Source organism: Phalacrocorax aristotelis, chromosome 7 (genome assembly GCF_949628215.1).
Source record: "Phalacrocorax aristotelis chromosome 7, bGulAri2.1, whole genome shotgun sequence".
Classification (NCBI taxonomy): domain Eukaryota; kingdom Metazoa; phylum Chordata; class Aves; order Suliformes; family Phalacrocoracidae; genus Phalacrocorax; species Phalacrocorax aristotelis.
Window position 1 is genome coordinate 47,022,564 of NC_134282.1, and position 18,826 is coordinate 47,041,389.

The following is an 18,826-nucleotide window of genomic DNA, read 5'->3' on the forward strand; positions in this document are numbered from 1 at the left end:
AAACTGCCTCTGTGCTCTTTCTCCAGTGAGAGCAGTTAATAAACACCAGAGAGGCTGTGCAGGGATAGGAGGCTTCCATTGCTCCCATCTTGGGGGTCTGACTACTTTGCCTCATTTCCTTGCCTGTTTAATGGTGCAGTGAGCTTTTCAGGGTAAGGGGGAGATGTTGCCATTCATGGTGGTGATGGGAGGCAGGATGAGCTGAGTGGGATCTGCTCCAGTGCATCGTGGGTATCGGCTTGACTGAAGGGCTCTGTGTGTGTGCCAGGGTCAAACCGGAGGAGGGAAAACAAAATGTGCAACAAATTGGGCAAGAGAAATTATATTACTATGGGTTCGGGGTGAAATAGATCTTCTTTGAGGGTGATGTTTCTCCAGTCTAAGCTTGGTTATGTATTCCGCCAAGCTCATGATGCCAGGATACAGTCACCACAGTGACTGATCTGTCTTGTGACAGCTCTAGGAGAGGACTTTATGCAGGACTCACCTCTGATGTGGTGTCACCTGTAGCTACTTTAACCCCTGCAGGACTGTTAGCCTAGTACTGCAAAACCAGGAAAGAAAACTTGAGGTGTCTTCCCTGCCCTGTGGACTCCCTGGAGAAACTAGCCCTGGGGATGGGACAGCTGCTGGGAGTGCTAGGACAGACATCCTGTCCAGGGGCTGATAGTGATCCACTGCTGACCCACAGATATCCATACCCACGTGGTCAGCAGGTGTCGCGGGTCCCCTTTCGCCTGTTGTGCCTGATGGATGTGCATGGTGTTTGCAGGTCCCGTGGCAGTGATCAGCGGAGAGGAAGATTCAGCCAGTCCCCTCCACCACATCAACCATGGCATCACGACGCCCTCATCCCTGGATGCTGGCCCGGACACGGTGGTGATCGGCATGACCCGCATTCCTGTCATCGAGAATCCCCAGTACTTCCGACAAGGTCACAACTGCCACAAGCCAGACACGTGTGAGTGCCCGATCCGGCTGGAGCCCCCTGCGAGGAGCAGGGGATGGGTTGAAGGGATGGGGGAAGGAGGGCAAGGAAGAAGTTAAGAGGATGAGGAAGAAGAGAAGAGGGTTTTTGAGGAGAGTGGGTCTTCGTATGGTCCAGAAACCAAAGTGAATCTCAGGTCTCAGAAATCACAACATACATGTAGATGCTTCCAGAGAAGACTTTCCACTCTCACCTTCACCTCCCTTCACCCTCCCTCCGCCACCCACCAGTCACCTTCCTCCCTTGCCTGAAAGTGCCATTTGAAGCCAGGCTCTGCCTTGTTGGCTCTGAGCGTGAGGTCCTGGGTGTGAGCAAGAGCCACCTGGGAGTGCAGGGATGGAAGTGACCCCTGCCTGGCTGGGGAAAGAACCTGCCTCCCCTTCCTCCTCCAGCAGTTTCCCAGCCATGGGGGTGCCTCCTTGGCTCCCCACTGAGCCAGCGAGAAGCTCAGGACACATGGCCATAGACGGAGCAGATGCATGGAGATAAAGAACAGGAGGCTTAGATGCTAGTTGTCTTGCTTTCATGGGCTTTTGCAAAGCTTTTGCAGCTTCCCCTTATAAATCTGGATTGTGAACTGGGCTTGTTAGACTAGCAGGTGGTGATCAAGTGGTCCTCTCTGTTTTGTGCTCCTAAATTTTGAGCTTAAAAGAAAAGCGCTGGGTAAAAGGATTCAGGGAGTGCTGCACTGAAGTTCCCTTTGCTCTCCCTTTGTCTGCTGCTGACTCATGAGTGCAGGAAACATAACTCAGCCCCTGGAAACAGGGAGGAGGCCGATCTCCCAACCTGCAGAAAATCATTCAGCATTAAGTATTCAGCAGGAGCGCGTTGCTCCTCGACCACCACTCCTCCCATTGGGATGGGGAGCTGCAGCCACTGCTCCCATGGAAGAATCCCTGGGGCAGCCCCTCTTGGGCACTGCGAGCCAGTGTCTGAGCTGTTATTGCTGTGCTTCCCGTGGCAGAGCGATGGGGTGTACCCAATGAATGCGCCTGGCTTTCCCTTTGATTTTCATTTTAATGTGCTAAATTTGGTCTGTTTGTGGAGGGGGGAGGAGGAGGGTGGTGATTAGGCAGGAGTGGAGAAGCTGAATGTAGCGTGGTTTTTCTGTGCCGTTAATTATATGTTTTACATTTCTTATAGCACCTCATCTCAGAATGATTTACAAACTCTGATGGCTTGGGAGGGGGGGCTGCCCCACTTTATTGTTTTCCTTCCCCTCCTGTGCTCTCTCAAATCTCTTTAATCTATGCGCCGACCATTGCAAGATGTGGGTGCTGTTGCAGCTGTGCAGTAGCAGAGCTTAAACCTCAAAGGATTAAGTTTTGCTCTGAGCTTTTGCCCCATGGATCTTGTCAGAGCTGGGCTGGTTGCAGAGGAAGTCACTTGCAGCAGGGTTTGGCCTCAGATTAGGATCTGAAGAGTTCACAGAGATGCTTGGGGGTGGCGTCTGGAGCCACTTCTCCCGTGGAAGGTGCCATGGGGGTGAAATTCAGTACTAGTGACAACTCTGCATACTTGGAAATCCATGGCAAGTTGCCATCTCCAAGCTCCAGGTTTCCTGGGGCTGTGAGGCAGCGGGGCTGAAACCAAACCCCCCCTCCCCCAGGCACTCCCTTTGGGTGGTAACACCACAGCTGGATGCCAGCAGGCTGAAAGCTGTTAATTTTTTGTTAGATTTTCTTGTCATTCATGAGGCAAACCCTAGGTTTTGAGACCTCAGGCAGGGTTAGATTTGGTGTGTGTATTGTATTTTAGTCCCCAGGACTTCGCTTGGGCAAAACTTCTGACTTTACTGGTGGCTTTGCTTGAGGCTGGAAAGTTTCATAAATCACCTTTTAAATTAACCATACTTTGGGGAGCTTTTGCTCTAAGGTTTTTGTTTGATCTGATGTGCTCTGCTTGACTTAAACCTGAACTGGAGAATATTTGTTGCTCCTATTCTCCTTGTGGTTCTCATACTGGAGGGTTTTTCTTTCCCCTTGTCCAGAGCTTGGACGTGAACACTTCTTATTTGCTGTCAGCTATAGACAGAGGAACTCCTTTGGTCTGGGGAGTGCCCCAATACCCAGCTAAGTCTATACTGATGCAAGCTGTCACCTCCCTCCTGCAGAGCCCCCAGTCAGTGGTGAGCAAAGGTGCTCTGTGGCATCTAGTGTCTCATTTGCACAGAGGTGTTGCTTAGAGCAACATCTTCAGCAAGTAATTTCTCTCTCCATCATGAAGCTTTTCTTCCTTCCTTCCTCCTGCAAGCATCCCTGTGCTCTTGGATGTTTTCTGGGTTGAGGACATGCCGATACCCATTACCGTGCTGCAATGAGGAGCGCAAACTCTATATGCTTAATGCAGTATTAATAGTACATTGATGTGATATAGATTTCTGTCACCCTCTATACTAGCAAACATCGCTTATCACGCAGGGATGACAGATGTTTATTCCCAGACACTTAGCTCTGCATAATGGAATTGCAGCTGAAATATGGAGAGCAGGTCCCTGCCTGCAGAGCTGCAGCCCCTCGCTCCTGCTGTGCAGTGCTGTCCTGTGGGCTCTTCTTGTTAACATGTCCTCAAGGAGACAGAGATGTGTTCCTCACTGGTGACGTGCTATCCTCGCATCGATGGGATGAAGGGTGTAGGAGCCAGCTCTCACCTCTGACTTTCTGGGATTTTTGCAGTTGTCTCTTACCCCCTTTCTGCTGCTGCCTGACTTAGAGGAGGGACAAGCTTGGCTCAGGGTCCTCTTTCCCTTCCTGGCTGAGGGCTTCTCAAAGAGCCGTGGAAGAAACTGCACCACCCTGTTGTTTTCATGATGAAGCACTGAGTCTTTGAGAAGATGCTCCCCCCATCCTTAAGCTGTAACTAACTCCATGGCATGCCAGGCAGCACTAGGGTTTGCAACCAATCCTTGTTTCAGCCATCCTCAGCCCTACCTGGAGGATTAAGCAAAGAGCTTGGTAGTGGGGACAGTCTAACCACAAATCGTTTTCAGGAGAATAAGCTGAAATTGAAATTGTTTTTTTTTTTTTGCTCCTGATCTTTTGCACAGGGAAGAGAAACCAAGTGGTGTATCTGCTTGGCAGATGTCTGCAGGAGGAGCGACAGGTTGTGATGAGTTAGCACCTCTCTATATTTGGAAATAAACAGATGAGAGAAGAATGGGCCTGGTAGAGCAAGCACTGTGGACAGAATACGTGATGAGGAGATGAGGTGTAGAACCATATAGCTTCAATCTGTGGTCAGGGGTTTTGGTAATGCAAAACATGATCCAGTCTACCCTCATTTGTGTCCAGAAAATGGCTATCAGTCCTGGGCAGGAAAAGTCGGCTCATTACAATGGATAGCTCCTGATCAATGGAAAACAAGGGAGCATCAGCTTGAAATAAGTTCATGAGGCTGTTGGTAGGACATCATTTTCATACATGTGCTCTTGGCAGTAACAGCAACTTTTAACCTTAGCTCCATCTCCTGATGTTCAGGATTTGAGTTTGCAAAATTGGTAGTTATGAGTAGCTGGAAATTTTTGTGGAGAAAGACTGCTAATCTTTCAGAAGAAATATTTTGGAAGATTGTTTTACTTTATAGTAGTAATTTATTATCAGCGCAATGCTTCAGATGGGTATTAGTTCCTGGATCTGATCTCTCAAGCTTTACTCAAATGCCACAGAGCAGTTTTGCTGTTGCTCTGTTCCCTTGTATTTCTTGTCTGACCAAAGAGGTCTTCTTGAGAACAACACAAATCAGAGAAAAAAATCCAAACCTCTATGGAGAAAATTAATCTGGGGGCAGATCCTTTGCAGATCCCTGTCCATCTCCCATCAGTGGGTGTTCAGTTCCCACCAGTGCTGTGAAGCTAGACTTCTGGGGCAAGTGGATTGATTTTGGTGAAGGTTGTTGCCAGACATAAGCGGAGCTGCCTGTGTTTTCCTCTTCCAGGACCAGCACAGTCTGGGGACTGGGTTGCATTCTCCACTCCGGTGGAGCAGCCATCCTTCCGTAGAGTCCTAATGAGGGTTTTTTTCAACCTCATTTATTACAGACTGCCCTGACATAATTACATATTTGAAGTTAGTAATTACACGTATTCATGCTAATTAAGTAATTAGATATAATTACACTAACTGTAAATACATGGTAATCGGCTAAAAAGAAGTACTTCAGAAAAAAACAAGGCAAATCACACAATAAAAGCATCATCAGCACTCTTTCACTCAGTACCCTGTCTTCCTCTTGTATTTCAGTGCAGTTTAAAGGGAACATTGTGGTCATTTAAAATATAATTTTTTAAAAAACAAATAGCTTCCCTTACCTTTGTTTCTAATAGATCTTAAAAATGGGAATGATATTTACCCTTACCACTGTACATTCTTTTAGTTTGCCTATTGTGTTTTATTCATCCTGGGCATGGGAAGCTAACAAGTATCCACCATTTCTATTTTGGGTCAGTTCATGTTCCCATTTTTGCCAAAAACTACAACACAAAAAATATAACCATAAATGCTTGCAGTTTCATTTGGCTAAAAGGGAAAACTGAACTTGTTGGTAGGGGGGAAGAGAAATTTCCCCCCAACCCCTGCCAGGGATAAGAGGATTTGTCAAATATTATTTTCATGCAGTATAAAAGTGGAGCCCCCTGTGAAGTGACAGCAGCACGCTGCAGCCAAGTGCCCAGCCTGGGGCCAAGCTGTAGAGGTCTCAGTTACTCCCACAGGTCTCTGCTGTTTCTCCAAACTTCTCTTTTCTCTCCTCAAACATGAAAGCCCCAGGCTTCTTTTCAGCAGGACCCAATGCTCATTACTTCTCTGAAATAGGCATTTGTGGGTCGAGACTCTTCTGCATTGGGGCTCCTCCCTGTCTTGTGGTCTTGTCCTTCTCAGTCAACCTGCATGAGATACTTTTAGAGGATTTAACAAGGACCTATGAGTAGCTGTATTGTCATTTATGTGTGTTTTGCTACTCTATTCTGTGTCTCATCGTTTGACCTAGTAAAGCCTGGGTTTCTGGCTTGGGTCTGTGGAAAAACCCTGACCTCAACCCTCATCTGCCAGCAGGTGGAAGGCATTGGAAGTTGCTGCAATGACCTTCTGCCTCCAAATTTCCCTGTCCCGCTTTGCCGTTGTCTCTCATAGAAACTATTCTGAGCTGCAAGTGCTGATGTAAATGTTCTGCAAAAGATTTAGAAGTTGAAGAAACCCCGGAGGCTCTGGCTGGCTGCTTCCAGGGCAGATGTTGTATCTGAAGAAAAGTGTAAGCAACAAATATTACTGCTTCTGTCACTCCCCAGATCAAGAATGAACTACTTCTGCACCCAGCATCGCCTTCTTGTCCCCTTTTCGAGGCTGCAACATCGGACTAACAGGAGAGATCCCATGGCCAGTGGGACTGAATCCAACCTGCTCAGCTCTTCCCAGCCCTCTCAGCTGGTTTTCCTTACCTGTGGCTATTTTTTGCTCTGCGTCATTTCATCCAGCTCTGAAAGAGCAAGTGGAAGAAATACTCACATTTTCCAGAAGTCAGAAGTCCAACCTGTGTTTGCAGAGGCAGAGTGTCCATCCCACCTATTGCACCTGTACTTTGAGTTGCAACCTCATGCTCAGACAGCTGATCATCAAACCTTCCTGCCATGATGGTGCTACAGAAATGGGAGCTTTTCAGGTGTTTTGGAAAGACCAGCAAAGTCTGTTGCTTATGCCTTGCCCCTCAGCCAGCTCTGCAGGTGTTGGCTGGGTGGTTGTATTGAGAGAAAAAAAAAGCAGCATGGGAGGGTGGGCAATGTGGCTCTGCCTGGCCCCCCGCCTGCTTTAGAAGGAGCTGCTATAGCCAGCAGTGCAGCCCTGCCTTGCTCCAGATGTGATGTGCACCTGACTTGGTTTGCATACAAGCTGATCACCGCCTGCAGCAGCTGGGGTTTAGATCCTATCTCGGTTACTTTAGTGTGTGTTTACTGAAGATGTTTGTGGCAATACCTGAGATCAAAGGGGGCTGAGCAGGCTCCAGCTCTGGCATGGGGAAGTGATGCTGGAAGCACAGCTGTAGAGGGTGATGGTGCATTGGGCAGGGATGTTCCTGGTGACGGGGATCCATCAGCAAGAGAAACCCCTAAATCAAGGTGAACATGGCTTTGAGCTGCTAACATTGACCTGCCTCCAGAGAGGTTGGCCTGTTCATGGAAATACTCCTGGATACAGACATCAAGGAGTGGACAGGGAAGTGTTTTCTTATGCAGAACAGCCTGCTTCTCTGGCCTGAAAGTGCCTCCTCTGGACTGTTTGATCCTGATGTCTGCAGTGGTGGCAGCAGGGTTGGCTCACCTGGGGTGGTTTTGGAAAAGGAGCTTGTGATGTGTGAACTGTCAAGCACTTAACAAGCCAGGAGAGGGGATGCCCTGAGCTGGTTTGCTCCTGGATTTGGAGAGGCTCTAGCACAACAGGCTGCTTGTGCTGCCTGGCAGCCTCATCCCTGTATCAAATGGGTTTGACCGGACTGCCCAAGTCATGCACCATCTCATGGAGGATGTGTATGTGCATTCCTGATACTGTCTTGCATCCAGCCCCCTGCTCATCTCATTCGAGGGGCTCATGCACCCCTCCACAGCTCTTCAACATCACCTGGCCCCCACGCACGCACCACTCTCCTTGCATATGTGGGCATGTGCTCCCCACCTGCTCACCCATGCACCATGGGATGAGCATGATATAAACCCCCCGCTGAATCAGGTCTTCTTCATTCCCCATGGCTCAGCTTCCTGCACAGTGACACCTACACACCCCTCACTTCTGCCTCACCACTGATGCTGCTGAAGCACACGTGAATTTCTGCTGAGCACCCTCACAGCTCTGCCTTTCCTCAGCGAAGCGGGGGACGCCACAATGCTCTCGACCAGGCAGTTCCCCTGCCAAGGATTTTCCAAAGCCATCAAAGATGGTTGCACCTCCAATTTCTAGTGGTGTTCAGAGCTTAGCAGCACAGGGATGCTTTTCACCTGTGGTCCGGCATGAGTCAAGGCTCGTCATAGCCGGGTAAGAGAAGAGGATTGGAATGAAATGGGGATAAAGCAGGTTTTCATTCCCTATGTTATTGGCTGCATGCCCAGGTATTGGTGCTTCTCCCTATTCAGTTGTGCCTGTAATGCTCTTGACCCCATGGTGCTCTTAGACCTGAAGGAGGTGTCCATGCCAAAGGAAGGAGGGGTCTGTTCATCAGACAATGCTCCTCGTGCCCAGGGCTTCTTCCCTGAAAGAGAAGAGTTAGCGACACGGTGCATGACCTGAAGATATTGCAAACTCAGGCAGCCCTGATGTCAGGGGTAACGAAGGGGGTTCTAGAGTATTCTCTTGATGGCTCATTGATTGTGTGAATTTTGCTGTGGATCCCTTTAAAAATAGCTGTTGCCTGTATGTGTGTGTGGGTAGAGTTGTGGTACTGACGTCTTTTGGCCATCAGTTAAATATTTGTCTTGATTTTTAATTAGTTTACTGCGGCTTATAATGCTTGGTTCTTGGGAAAGTATCTGGAGGCTGGGGTACCTCTGCGTTCCAGGGACAAGGGGGATGTGCCCACGGTACCTGGCTGTGGGGTACCTCTGAAGGCACTGGGAGCTCCCAGACTTTGCAAGGACAATGTGTTGTGACTTTTTAGTCTAACCAGGCTGGTTTTCAGGTTTGAAATCTAGCTCTCAGAAGTGTGGGGGGACTCATCGTGGTCAGACAGGAGCTGTCTCTCTGGTTAGAAGATTTCAGGCTTTCATTGTTTGTTCATTGTCCAGTTAAATTACAATTCCTAATTAAAAATAGCTGCTATTGTTTAGGAGTTGGAGCAGTTTTGCATGACTGCACACACAGCAGGAACATTATTAGTAGCACTGCCCTGTGGGACAAGAAGTACAGCCCAAGATCCAGCAATGAAACTGTATGTCAGGTTAAAACAAAACCTACCTTGAGTGCTGCTTTTGGGCTAGACAGCTCAAAATACCCCATTCAGTCCTGGAAGCTGGGGAAAGACCCATGTAAAAAGATATTCTGTCTAAAGAGCTTCTTATGTCAAAGGGGGCTTTTGTTTCCCAGCCTAGGGCGGTGACTGGCTCTGGAGAGATGGTGTGCATAGGCAGTGATGGTTCATGCCTCCCGGCAGCATGGGGCAGGCGGAGCAGTGCTGCTCTTTGTAGAGCAGAGCTCAGCTGCTTCATGTATAATATAACAAAAAAGCAGAAATTGTTGTTCTTGGTTGCTGAACATTTCCAGTCTGCCTCAACATACTTCTGCCTGTCTTGGTCTTGTTGTTCATGGATGTGGGCAGGGAGTGGGTTCACTGCCAGTGGGGTTGATGGGATGGAGGAAGATGCTGCTAATGGAAGCACCACTTACGCTGGTGTGCTCCTGAAGCCCTGACCTGAAGAAGCTGTCTTGCACCATGGTTACGTGTAAAGCACTAGCCTTGTTGAACTCTGCATGATTTACTGAAGTGAACAGACCCAGCTGAGAACTCAGGAAACCCATTTCCATGTGTAGCTGATGTAAGATTTGTGTGTAAGTGTCTTGAGGTGAAAAGTAGTTTGAATTCACAGCATGTAAGGATTGCTCTTGATGCCCGGACTTGTCTCCCATTAAGGCAGGGTTTATTGCATAATCCATTTTTAGATTCCTGCATGCTCATTCCCAAACAGACCACAAGTTACCTAATGCTGAACCCTGCTTGAATCTTTTTGGGCCCTCACTCTCTATCCCTACCTGGACAGATCTGTTTAAGAGACAGAAACAAATTGAGTCTCAGTGAAAGCATGAAAATTTCTGTATGCACATCAATGATCAGGCTGTCCTGCTGCCTGCAGCTAAGCGTGGTCGATAAGGGATGCAGTACTCAAACTGAGCGTTGACTTACAGCTTCATGTAGACTCAGCTTTTCCTGATGTTAGTTCCAAGCTCCTATTTGCTGCTGATGTTGCAGCAGTAGTTGCAGTTCTGTCACAGTTGTGGGTCTGCAAAGATGTCACACCTTTCTTTCAGCCCTACTAACCTACTTTTCCTCAGTGAATTGGAGCACGGAGTCTGAAGGTTACTATACCTACCTTTTATATATATCTCATAGATAGATATGTTTGATCTATCCAAAATGTACTGTTTTATGTTTGGACACCTGTTCTGATCTTGCTAATACATTTTAACAGGTTTTACATCATCCTCCCCTGTCCCACCGCTATATCATCTTTTTTCTTTTCCCTTTGTGAGGGAAAAGGAGTCTATTTTTTTTTTCTTCTTTTCCCTACAAGCATCTCTAAAATTCAGGATGAGCAGTTTCTCTGGTTCCTATAAGTGTGACTAGGACTAAGGCAGCCAAGTCTCCTAAGTATATATGGCAAATATGCAATTAGAAGAAAACACTGGAACAAAATTACTTCAGTCCTTGTCTCCCTTCCCCCAGCCCTTCCCACCCCTCCACCTCCCTCTTGCAGGATTAAGATGAGCTAATCCTCAGATGAGGAAGATCTTTGGGAAAGCAAAGAAGCAAAGTAAAACCAGGGGAAGAGAAAGAAAAATCCTTCACACTCAACACTAATAAGGAAATTACTGGCGTCCTACATTATGAATTGGATGAATTTTTAATGGTTAGAAGTGCAGTTGATTTATAATGCGTCCGTCCTGGACTGCAGGGCCTGTCGCCGGCTAATAAATAAATGACAGGCCCTTTGTATTAAAAGTATCAGTCATTTTACATCTCTGCACTGTAATTGATGTGGAGTACTGAGTGAGGCGAGATAGTGGCCATCAGGTGTATACCTAAGCAAAGGACTTCATGCTTCAAGCCATACCTGAGGTCTTGATATACCAGAAAGTAGCAGCCCAATCTTCAAGGCTTCTCTCAAATAAGCCACAGCTTCTGCTCTATCCCATTGCTAACAATCCAAAACAAAAAAAGAAATAGAGCTTGGTAAAGGGGCTCTGTGGTTTAGAAAGGCCTTTTTAAGCCCAGTTTAGGGCCCTATTTGGTGTGTCTTATGCTCTAGGACAAGTTAGTTGCACCCAGGCAGCAGGAGAAGCTTTATCAGAGGTGGTTGCCCAAAGCTTCCTTACCACATGTGGAAGGAGATGGGTTGCTTTGGGTCTGCCCTGTGTTAGGCACCCTGTTCAGGATGGGGGAGACTGTGCTGTCTGTTCTCTCAGTGGTCCTCGCTATCGGTGCAGCTGGGGGTGAGGCTAGCTCAGAGTCAGAGACCAGCATAAATTCATACGAATCCCACCACAAATGTTCACACTGAGGGCTGTGTTAAAAATGAATTCTGGGCAAATTCCAGAGATGGGGTGGGTGAGACTGTCCTGTTCTCATGCCAGATCCCAGCAGAGCCCAAATGTCAGGGGAACCTTACTGAGAGCACAGTAGGCAGCTGAGTATTTGAGGGATGGGGTATATTTTATCCTCCTCTTAACTAGAAGTAACCTGGCATCTTGCACCTCCACTATTTCCTGGAAAGAGGCATTTCTCCTTCCAGCCCATCAAGGGGCTGCCAAGCATCTTCATCTCCTTTCTATGGATGGGGGGAGGCAACTGGAAAGACATCAGTTTGCTCAAGGTAACACCAGGTTGCTGACAGCTAGCAGTCTGGCCAATGTTCAGCCCACTGGACCGTGTTTATGAGTTGCCATCTGAAGTTCTTTCACAGATAGTCTTTTGGACTCAGGAGTTTAGATGGACAAACAAGTTCTTGGAGCTGTCAGCTGTATATTGGTGATCCCACAAAACTGCAGTTCTGAGATTTTCCTGCTCCTTTCCAGATAGGTTAGATCAGATTCTCCCTTTCCACCTTCATTGGGGCTATCCTACAGTCTAACAGGTTTCTGCTTTGCTCTCTTGACTAATTCTGAAGAGACCTTTCCTTGCCAACCTCCTAGGAGCTCTGCCGACCTCATTCCACCTAGACATTGCCTCCTGGCCTGCTTGGTTGGAGTTGGAGTTCATTGGAGGCAGAGTGCTGGGCTCGGAGGAAGAACAGTTATTTTTTACCTTGGCTTTAGTTCCTGGCTGAAGGAATTGAGTGGGGAGCCTGGGATATGAGCCTTGCTGCCCAAGGAAAGTGCCGCTCTCCAAGATGCAGGCTTTCATCTTGACCTGGAGGAAGGAAGTGCTTATTGCCTTATTTATTGCATTTCCCTATAGCAGTGTAAATACTATGTCCATGATAGGTATGGATCTTATGAACAGTATAGAGATTTGAACTAAGTAATTGCAGTGCTTTTTTAACACAAAAGATTCTCCGCGTCAAATAGTATTAATGATCTGTCTTGACCCAGTCTCTGCAGAGGGCAATTGCAAACCCCAGTTCCGTGAGAATTTGAGAAATCGGGGGAGAAATCCTAACGTGCTGTTCATCCCTTCTGTTCCCTTTGGGACACTCCAGAAAGAGTATCCTGTCTGCTAGTTTTTTCTCAGCTTTCCCTAGACCCTCCAAGGACGGGAAGGCTAAGTGAGTTTTGGGAAAACAAATCCCTTTCGTGGGCCGGCTGGGCTGGGCTGTCAGAAGAGGCAACTTTGGGAGGAAATGTAATACAAAGATCCTAGCAGTTCCCTGTGGTCACTAACAGTTCTCTGGACATTTCTGGAAGAGTAAAATGATTAGTTAAAATAAAATAGCTAAATTCAGACAGAGGTAATGATATTCTATGTCTCTGGCAATGTGAGTCTTGTCTCTTCTCTGTAGCTTTAATTTGAAGCTCTCCTTTCCACTTGCTCTCTGAAACCCTTGTGCAGCCTTGGTATTAAGCAGGTGGCTACATTATTATGAGATATTCTCTATAAAGTCCACTCTTTAATGCCTTAGAATCTTTGGGGATGAATTTAAGATATTAATAAGTATTAAGATTTAACACCTAATACTTCTTTACAGTGACATCACTGTGGGGGAAGGGATAACGGGATAGTAACTGTGGGATGTGCTGTGGTTTATTTTGTGCCTTGCATCACTGGTTGGAGAGAGCTGGTAGCCCGGATGGCTTCACTGTTTGTAGAGAGCTTGTAGCCTGTCTGTCTGGTCCTTCTTGCTCCCTGCTGGAGGTGTGCTAGGTGCCAGTGTTACAGCTGCAGAGCTCTAAGGCCTCTTTAAATTCATGGAGCTGTCCAAGAAGGTTATGAATGCTTTCAATTTATTTTTTTTCCCCAAACATGGCATCTCAATCCTTGAATCATCCTGTTAACTTTTTTCATTCCTCTTCTTCTAGCCATGTTCCTTGTTAAGGGTTATTTCTTTCCTTTTTCCACCATTGCCCTTTTAACAGGAATGAGGGCAGGTGAGACCTGTGGACTCCGTGGCCCATGTTCTCATGTTGTTAGTCCTAGAGGAGCAGGTCTTGCTGACCTCTGTGGTCTGTGTTGAGTGGGGAGCGTGGGCTCAGGTGTTTCTTTGCTACAGGAATGGTAGCTCATTAACACTCTGTGCCCTGCAGATAACTTCTATTGATCATCAGCTGCTTAATCAAAAACTCTATCACTGTTTGCTTCGATTATTCTTTTCCATCTCTTTATCTCTGGAGAATCAGCTTAGCTAAAGTTAATGTACTTATTATGCAGTTGGGAAACCACTGCCGCAGACTGCCATGTAAATCATTGGTTTTAGGATGGTTTGTGTCCTTCCTGCATGTGGTAGGATGAATACATTGGGTGCATATTCCTCCACTTGATGGGGTAAAATAGGCACTTGGGGAGTTGTGCTGGGCTGGGTTTTGACCTGCCTGGGGTAGCAGCACTCACCTCCCAGCTGAAGCAGAACCCAGGCTCCACACCTAGATCTTCACAGTCCCAGTATAGTGGTGAACAGCACTACTGCTACACCTAGTGCTAACCCACCCTCACCTTTTCAGAGGCATGTGGTGGCCTCCACATCACCATAAATAACTACCAACATGTGCACTTGGGATGTTGGAGATCTCTCTTCCCTCTCATAGAGGGATGTTTGGGTTGAAGCAGCTTTATAGATTTGTCTCTGCTGGTGATTGCTCAGCAGCTGGGTGATGAGGGCTTTCCTATGGGAGACCAAGTGTTCAGGAGAAGGTATGAGAGAGCTGGGATGGGGAGACCTATGTAGGGATATGCCAAAGAAGAAGGCATGGACAGGGGATATTTGAGAGATGTGAGGTGGAGGAGGGAGGTGGGAGGAGAGCTGAGTTCCAAGCCATGATGGTGAAAGTCTGCACAGCTGGACCATGCATTTGGTTTTTATTTTCTGATGATCTGTGTGCAGTGTGTATATAGACACAAAAATGGTGACTTACAGCAAAACTAGGATGTTAAGTCCCCTATCTAAACAGATCCCAGCAGTCCTGAAATCAGCACCTTGTGTGTGTTGCTGTTGGGTATTTTGCTGACAGAGTAAGGGCCACGGCTGGAAACCTGCTCTGTGAATAGTGCCTTTACTCTTTTGGAAACCATCAAAGCCCTGGGGTTGGGGAAGTGAGGAAGCTGTGCAGGAAGTGGCAAAGATATTTCCCAGCACTTGCCATGATTTTAATGGGGACACAGGAAGGGCTTGGGAGGGAAACCCTGAGCCACGAATGCTGCTTGTTCCTGCTGCTCCAAACTTATGTCACACTCTGGTTTTGCTTGATGTCCTGATATAATTCATTTTCCTTTCGTCTTTTAATGTTTGCTGCACAAAATCATTCTCCTTGATCCTATAGCTATCAGGGCTACATATTCCGTGCTGGTTATGATGTTGCAATGACCTAATTTGATTGTAGAGGGTCGTGTCCTGTATAATGTTGTCTCGTTTTCTCAGTAGTCGATACAAACTCAATTTTATTTTCTTTGAAAAGAAAGGAAGTGGGGGCAGGAGCCCAGCATCCACGGCCAAGCTTTTACCTGCAGCTCTTACCTTGCTGCCTGGCTTTGAGGCTGCGATGGCACACGTAGTTCAGTCTGAATGGGACCTGCAGGCTCTTTTTTTTTTTTTCCTGCTGGTATTGAAGGGAATAAAGGATGGAAGATACAGCACAGAAAGGCCCTCATTTGTAGCTGCTGGCACCTCTGATTTGCCTCAAGGAGTCATTATTCCAACAGGCTGGACGCCCTCTTGATGGAGCTTATCTCCGGAGGGGAGGGTTAGCTGTGTCTCCCCGTGGGACCTGGGTGAGTGTTTAGTTTTCTCCTTTTGTCTCCAATTAGATGCTCAGTCCTTTGTACCTCTGTGTTTCACCTGCCTCAAAGACCCTTCACCTGCCTTACGCCTCCGTTATTTATGAGTAGCTCAGAGGGGAAAAGGAGGGTCTGGTCTCAATTTGTGTAGCTCATTTGCATGTGAAATAAGCATGTTGTTTCAGAAGTGGTGGCAGCAGCCCGGGTCTCCTGGCCCTGCTGGACTCGTTCAGGGCGGCTTCGACAGCTACAAGGCTGTGGCTTGGTGAGTGGTGGCAGGGCTTGCTCATAAACTGGAATTGTCACTGTGTCTTTGCAGAGCTTATTCAGAAGACAGTGTTTTTTCAGTAGCTCATAAAGGAGGTGTCAGCCCAGCGTTTGGTCTGTGGAAAAAAGAACCTGCTTTTGCAAACCAAAAATTGCAGTAAGCACTTACCTCTGGCTTGTGGGCCATCTCTGCCAGCTGGGATTGCTGGTGTGCCATTTTCCTTATGGGTCCTGGACTTTCTTCTTTTGTTCCTCATTCTCAGCCCTGCCTCCTCCTATTCTGTTGGGTGTTCAGTGGGCTTTTGATTAAAAATGGATTCACTGTGGTGACAGAGCAGGTGTCAGAGAAACACTGGCAGGCAAAACAGACCATGATTTTACAGCTTTAGCTGCAGGTAGGAATTCAATAAATGAGTCAACAGGTCTGTGTTCCGGTGTGCCATCAAGCAGACGCCCTTGCCTTGGGTCAAGGATTTAGTGATGGCAGGAAAAGGCTAGGCAGCAGAGCGGCAGTGATCTGTGTGGCCAGGCAAGGCCCAAGGGAATGGGATCCTGAGCCTTGAGGACTGGAAGAGAGGGAGCAGGTTGGACATTGGCCACTCATGTGATCCTCCTTGGCAGGGTACCAGGTATCCATGAGCCAAGTGCCTGGCACAGTCAAGCCAATGTCCCTGATTTGTTCTCGGTTTCAAAATATTTAATCAGAGAATCAAATATGAAGTCTCTTTAAGAAGAGACTGGCACACAGCAGCTGGCTGAGTGTTGTAATCGATGTATCCGCTGTGGAATGTTTCCTGCAGAAATATTACATCCTTTCTCATTTACTTGATGATCTTTAGGGTGAATCAATCAAAAGATGCCGCACACAAATAGTTCAGCCTGTGATCCTGTGGGTGTCCATTAGAGAGGCATTTGCTCCGTGTTAATGGACCTGTTGATTAACAAACAAACCATTGCTTTTTAAATAGAAAGCTGTTACTTGATGGCAATTGTTAGCATTCACTTTTCTGCTGCCCCACCTCCCCTACGCACAGCTCTTGCTCTGTGCCAAGACAGGGGACTGCTGCAATAAAACCCAGGTCTGCACTGCTGGAGAGACAAGTGCTCATATCTCACCCAAGCAGTTATCGGAGGTGGACCTTGTCCTGGGGGTTGGAAAGTACAGTGAGAGTCTTCTCTGCACTCAGTGTGTGATTTCACCACTCTGTGTGTTGTTCTGTTAATCATGTTTTCTGCACCCATCTGCCTTAGCAAGTAATGCCCTGTAGGAGTCCAGCAACGTCCGAGGAAGATCTTCCCTTGACATCCCCAACAGGTCAAGGCTTAGCAGCTCCTTGAGGAGTCTGTCTTGAGTTTTACACCAGGCTGGGTGCATGGGAGTTTTCATTTGCATCTGTAAAGCCTCCACTCTGTTGGAGCAATATTGTGATAATTTCCTTTCCCTACAACATGGACATTGTCCTAGTTTCTGCTTTTTCTGGGTGAAAATTTTCCCATGTTGCGGTGTTAGTTCTTGCTTTCCTGTTACTAGCATGGCATGAACCCCAGCTAGGATTTTAAGCAGTAGAAAATCGGGATGATGCCCACTGCATAGAAGATGTCATTACCTTTGAAAGCCCCTGCACCAACCTGAGTGGACCCAGCACAGTGATGACCAAAGCTGTGTAGACAAGGAATCAGCATGTTCAGTACTGCTAGAGCTCTGTTGTGGAACTGGAAACGTGCTCCCTGGGCACAGCCCAGGACAGACCACCGTGCTGAGGCTTGTCACACAGCTAATTGCAGAGGCAGTCACACAGCAGGGCTGACTGGCCTGAAAGGGTTGTGACTGTGGGTTGTGTTTAGCCTCGTGTGCTGGTAGTTGCCAGCAGCTGTTCTGCTTTCTGGGAGGTGTGTTTGGATCCTTGCTTCTCAGCTGGAGGCTGTGGGGACATTTGGTGTACCCCTGGGCTGCTGGTGCAAAGCAGCCACTGTTCAGTCTGGCAAGCCAAGCACCACTTTAGCCCACTGCAGAGGAGACCAACCCCCCCATGTCACTTGTTTAGCTCCATCCTTTATTGCTACAAACCGACTCACCCAGAGCCGTCCTTCCCACAGCTGGTGGGAGTCAAAGTGACAAGGCAGTTAGTGGATTAGGGCAGCAGAGTGAAAACCATTTGGTGTTTCTATCCTGATTCTTCTGGGTGCCTTTAATTAGCATGATTGCTCAGCACGCGATTTTGCCATGTTCTTTAGCTCCCCTGGTTAAAATAATTATTCCCCCAGCTCCTTTTGTTCCAATTCCTGATCGCTTACAAAGTCTCCTGTTAAAAGCCATTAAATCCGTAATGTAAAGTGAGAGTAAATGTTGGGCAGCGTTTTACTCTCAGCCCCACACGTGTGCACTCATGCACTCCTCTGCTCCCCGCCTCGTGCTCTGCACTGCAGCGTCGCTCTCTGTTCTCTTGCACGCTTCCCCACTGGCCGTCCCACGTGTCTGACAAACAGCAGGTTGTGTGCACGCTCTCCCTGCTTTCTGCTGGCAATTTTGATATTGCTCAGCTCAGTTTCTTCTCTGAACAGGCTGGTTTTGACACTGAGGTTGAATTCATGGGGGTGTGGGCTGTGATCTGGAACATTTAGTTGCATGTGCAAATATGAAAGTGCCATTAGAAGTGCATGCTTTTGCCCCAGTGTGGGTAGAACTTGCTTCAAGGGGCAGCGTACGTAGAGGAGGACACGTCCTGGCTGTGGTGGCAGGCAGGATTTCTGATGATGGAGAAGAGGAAAGAACTTATTTTTTAAGCAAAGCTGTTCCCTTTTTCTCAAGCGTGGAATCCTCTGGTGAAGGGAAAATGGGTTTTGGGTAGTCAGTGGTCTGGGAGTTTCCGTGTTGCAGTGCCTCCCCATCCAGAGATCTGAGAGCTCAGCCCCTTCCCTGTCCCTCATCTCTGCTGATATTTGGTCAGCACATGCCAATGACACAAGGGCTTGCACAGAATTATATGGCGTGAAATAAGATCGGGCTGAAGTGCTTTAAATGTCTTGTGCATTTAGGTGACTTGATGTGAGAGGGAGAGAAGGAGACTTATTTTCAGACCCAAAATGAAACTGGGTCAGAGAAGGGTCTGGCAGTCATTTGGTCTGTTAAGCTGACTGCTAGAGCAAAAATTCACAGCTAGACCACTTGCTGAAAAAAACTTATAAGAAAGAAGCCCTGGTCCTCCCTCCTCCCTCCCTGCTTTGAATGAAGGCTCCTGGCTGAAAACAGGCATGTGTTTTGGGCTTAGGTCTTCATTTGCTGCCCTGCTGTGATGTGCCAGACCTTCTCCACTCTGCAAAGCTCACCCACCACTGTGGCGTGGAGTGAAGGTCTCCTTGCAAGGCAGCTGCCCTACCAGTGCACTGCGGGGGATGTTATTCCCCACCCACCTCATCTCTGCTTTGCTGGCTGCAAGGACCTTTCCAGGCATTTCATAA

At 47.6% G+C, this 18,826-nt stretch overlaps 1 protein-coding gene across 3 annotated transcripts in view; it reads left to right on the plus strand.

Annotated features, from left to right (window-relative positions):
- The window catches only part of NTRK3 (neurotrophic receptor tyrosine kinase 3), a 218,698-nt gene that overhangs the window by 118,189 nt on the left and 81,683 nt on the right, over positions 1 to 18,826 (plus strand). For all 3 annotated transcript variants that reach the window (XM_075100595.1, XM_075100594.1, XM_075100596.1), the window contains exon 12: positions 773 to 961. In XM_075100595.1, the coding sequence (XP_074956696.1) occupies positions 773 to 961 (189 nt within the window). The remainder of the gene's footprint in view (positions 1 to 772; positions 962 to 18,826) is intronic.